The sequence below is a fragment of the Pundamilia nyererei genome, unplaced genomic scaffold (genome assembly GCF_000239375.1).
Source record: "Pundamilia nyererei isolate P.nyererei 1_Seehausen unplaced genomic scaffold, PunNye1.0 scaffold01814, whole genome shotgun sequence".
NCBI lineage: Eukaryota > Metazoa > Chordata > Actinopteri > Cichliformes > Cichlidae > Pundamilia > Pundamilia nyererei.
Window position 1 is genome coordinate 6,497 of NW_005189215.1, and position 1,774 is coordinate 8,270.

The following is a 1,774-nucleotide window of genomic DNA, read 5'->3' on the forward strand; positions in this document are numbered from 1 at the left end:
TGCCTTTAGAGATAGATTTAGGAGCGTATTCATTGGAGATGGATTTGTACAGCAGTTGCTTCTCCACATCGAAAGGAGCCAGTTGCAGTGGTTCAGGATGCCTCCTGGGCGCCTTCTGGGTGAGGTATTTTGGGCATGTCCTACTGGCAAAAGGCCCCAGTGTAGACCCAGGACTCACTGAAAAGGTTATATCACTCGCTCTGGAATGACTTGGTATCCTACCAGATAAGCTGGAAGGCGAAGTCTGTGCTTCTCTGCTCACACTGCTACCCCTGTGACCAGAACTCAGATAATTGGTAAAAAAAAAAAAGCGCACCAGCTGCATTGACTGCATCAGTAGAAAAGAGCAGTCAGTGATCTAATCAGCCTTCTTTTATACAGGTCAGATGGCCTTCTAATTGCACGCTACCACAAACAAAGCCTTTACCGTGAAGATTCCTTTGACACACCTCCAGAAATTGAAATCATAACATTTGATACACCTTTTGCTGGGAAGTTTGGCCTCTTCACCTGCTTTGACATCCTCTTACATGATCCTGCAGTGCTGCTGCTGGAGAGGGTATAAAATATAATCACATTCACACTCAGAATATATATCCAACTTTGCTGAAATTGACTTTGATATCCATGGTTTCTTTGTTGTGCATTTTTTAGGGTGTGCGTCAGTTGATCTTTCCAACAGCCTGGTTTAATGCGCTCCCCCTGCTGGATTCTGTTCAGTTTCAACACGCGTTCAGTCTGGGTGCCAATGTCACATTATTAGCTGCCAACCTTCGCATTGACCGATACAATGTGAAAGGAAGTGGCATTTACACCCCTTTTTTTACCACCTACCACCACGCCTGGAAAGGAGATCCAGAAGAAGGCAGGCTGCTGGTGGCCAGAGTGCCAGTTTTGAAGCCACTGGCGGGAAACCAAAGTACAGCCAAAGAGGAGGAGGCAGGTGGTGTTCAGCCCACATCATCAGTAGCTCCCTCCTACCCCACTTTTGTCTCCAAGATGAACAAAGACCCATTTACCTTTGTCCTCTTAAATGAGACAGAGGGCAATGTTAAAGTGTGCAACGGCACTTTCTGCTGCCACCTGCAGTACAGGTGGTTACTGAAAGACCATAAAGAGCTCTATGCACTCGGCACATTTGCAGGAAACCACAATAGCGCTAGCAAATATGCACTGCAGGTAGGAATGAAATGAATTTTCAATATTTATAAACTGTTAGAAACTGATTATGACTCTGCTCACTTTTATTTGCCACATGTCAAATATCTGCAGGTTTGTGCAATTGTTCGTTGTGCAAGGTTGGATCAAAGCACTTGTGGACAGGTAGTGGAAGAAGCAGAGTCTAAAATGGACTTCCTGTTGGAGGGGAACTTTGACACCAAATACGTGTACCCATCCATTCTGACAAGTCGAATGTCCGTGGAGCAGCCCGAGAGTCTGGAGAGAGCTACAAACTGGAGAGTGACCATGAAGCACTCAAACATGAAGGGTGGTTTAGTCACTGCTTGCCTGTATGGACGAAAATACCAGGAGGACAAATAGTGAGCTATGAAGGAATCACGAAAATAAAATTCACTGTTAGTGTAAAGAGCTTATCCAACCTTCAGTGATTATACATTTGGTTTGTCTATTAAAATAAACCAAAATATAAGTCTTGAATAATTTGTTATTTAATCTTTACAATACAAACATAGCACCAAGTAGCATTCATCTCTGTGTGACTGTTACATATTCCTCGAAGGCAATATTTAATTGTTTATATCTCATGTACGCA

At 43.6% G+C, this 1,774-nt stretch overlaps 1 protein-coding gene across 1 annotated transcript in view; it reads left to right on the plus strand.

Annotated features, from left to right (window-relative positions):
• LOC102201705 (biotinidase-like) overlaps nucleotides 1-1,542 on the plus strand; it is a 4,581-nt gene extending 3,039 nt beyond the window's left edge. The window contains exons 5-7 of the mRNA XM_005755533.1: nucleotides 354-559; nucleotides 655-1,179; nucleotides 1,273-1,542. Coding sequence (XP_005755590.1) covers nucleotides 354-559; nucleotides 655-1,179; nucleotides 1,273-1,542 — 1,001 coding nt within the window. The remainder of the gene's footprint in view (nucleotides 1-353; nucleotides 560-654; nucleotides 1,180-1,272) is intronic.
• The last annotated feature ends 232 nt before the right edge of the window (nucleotides 1,543-1,774 follow it).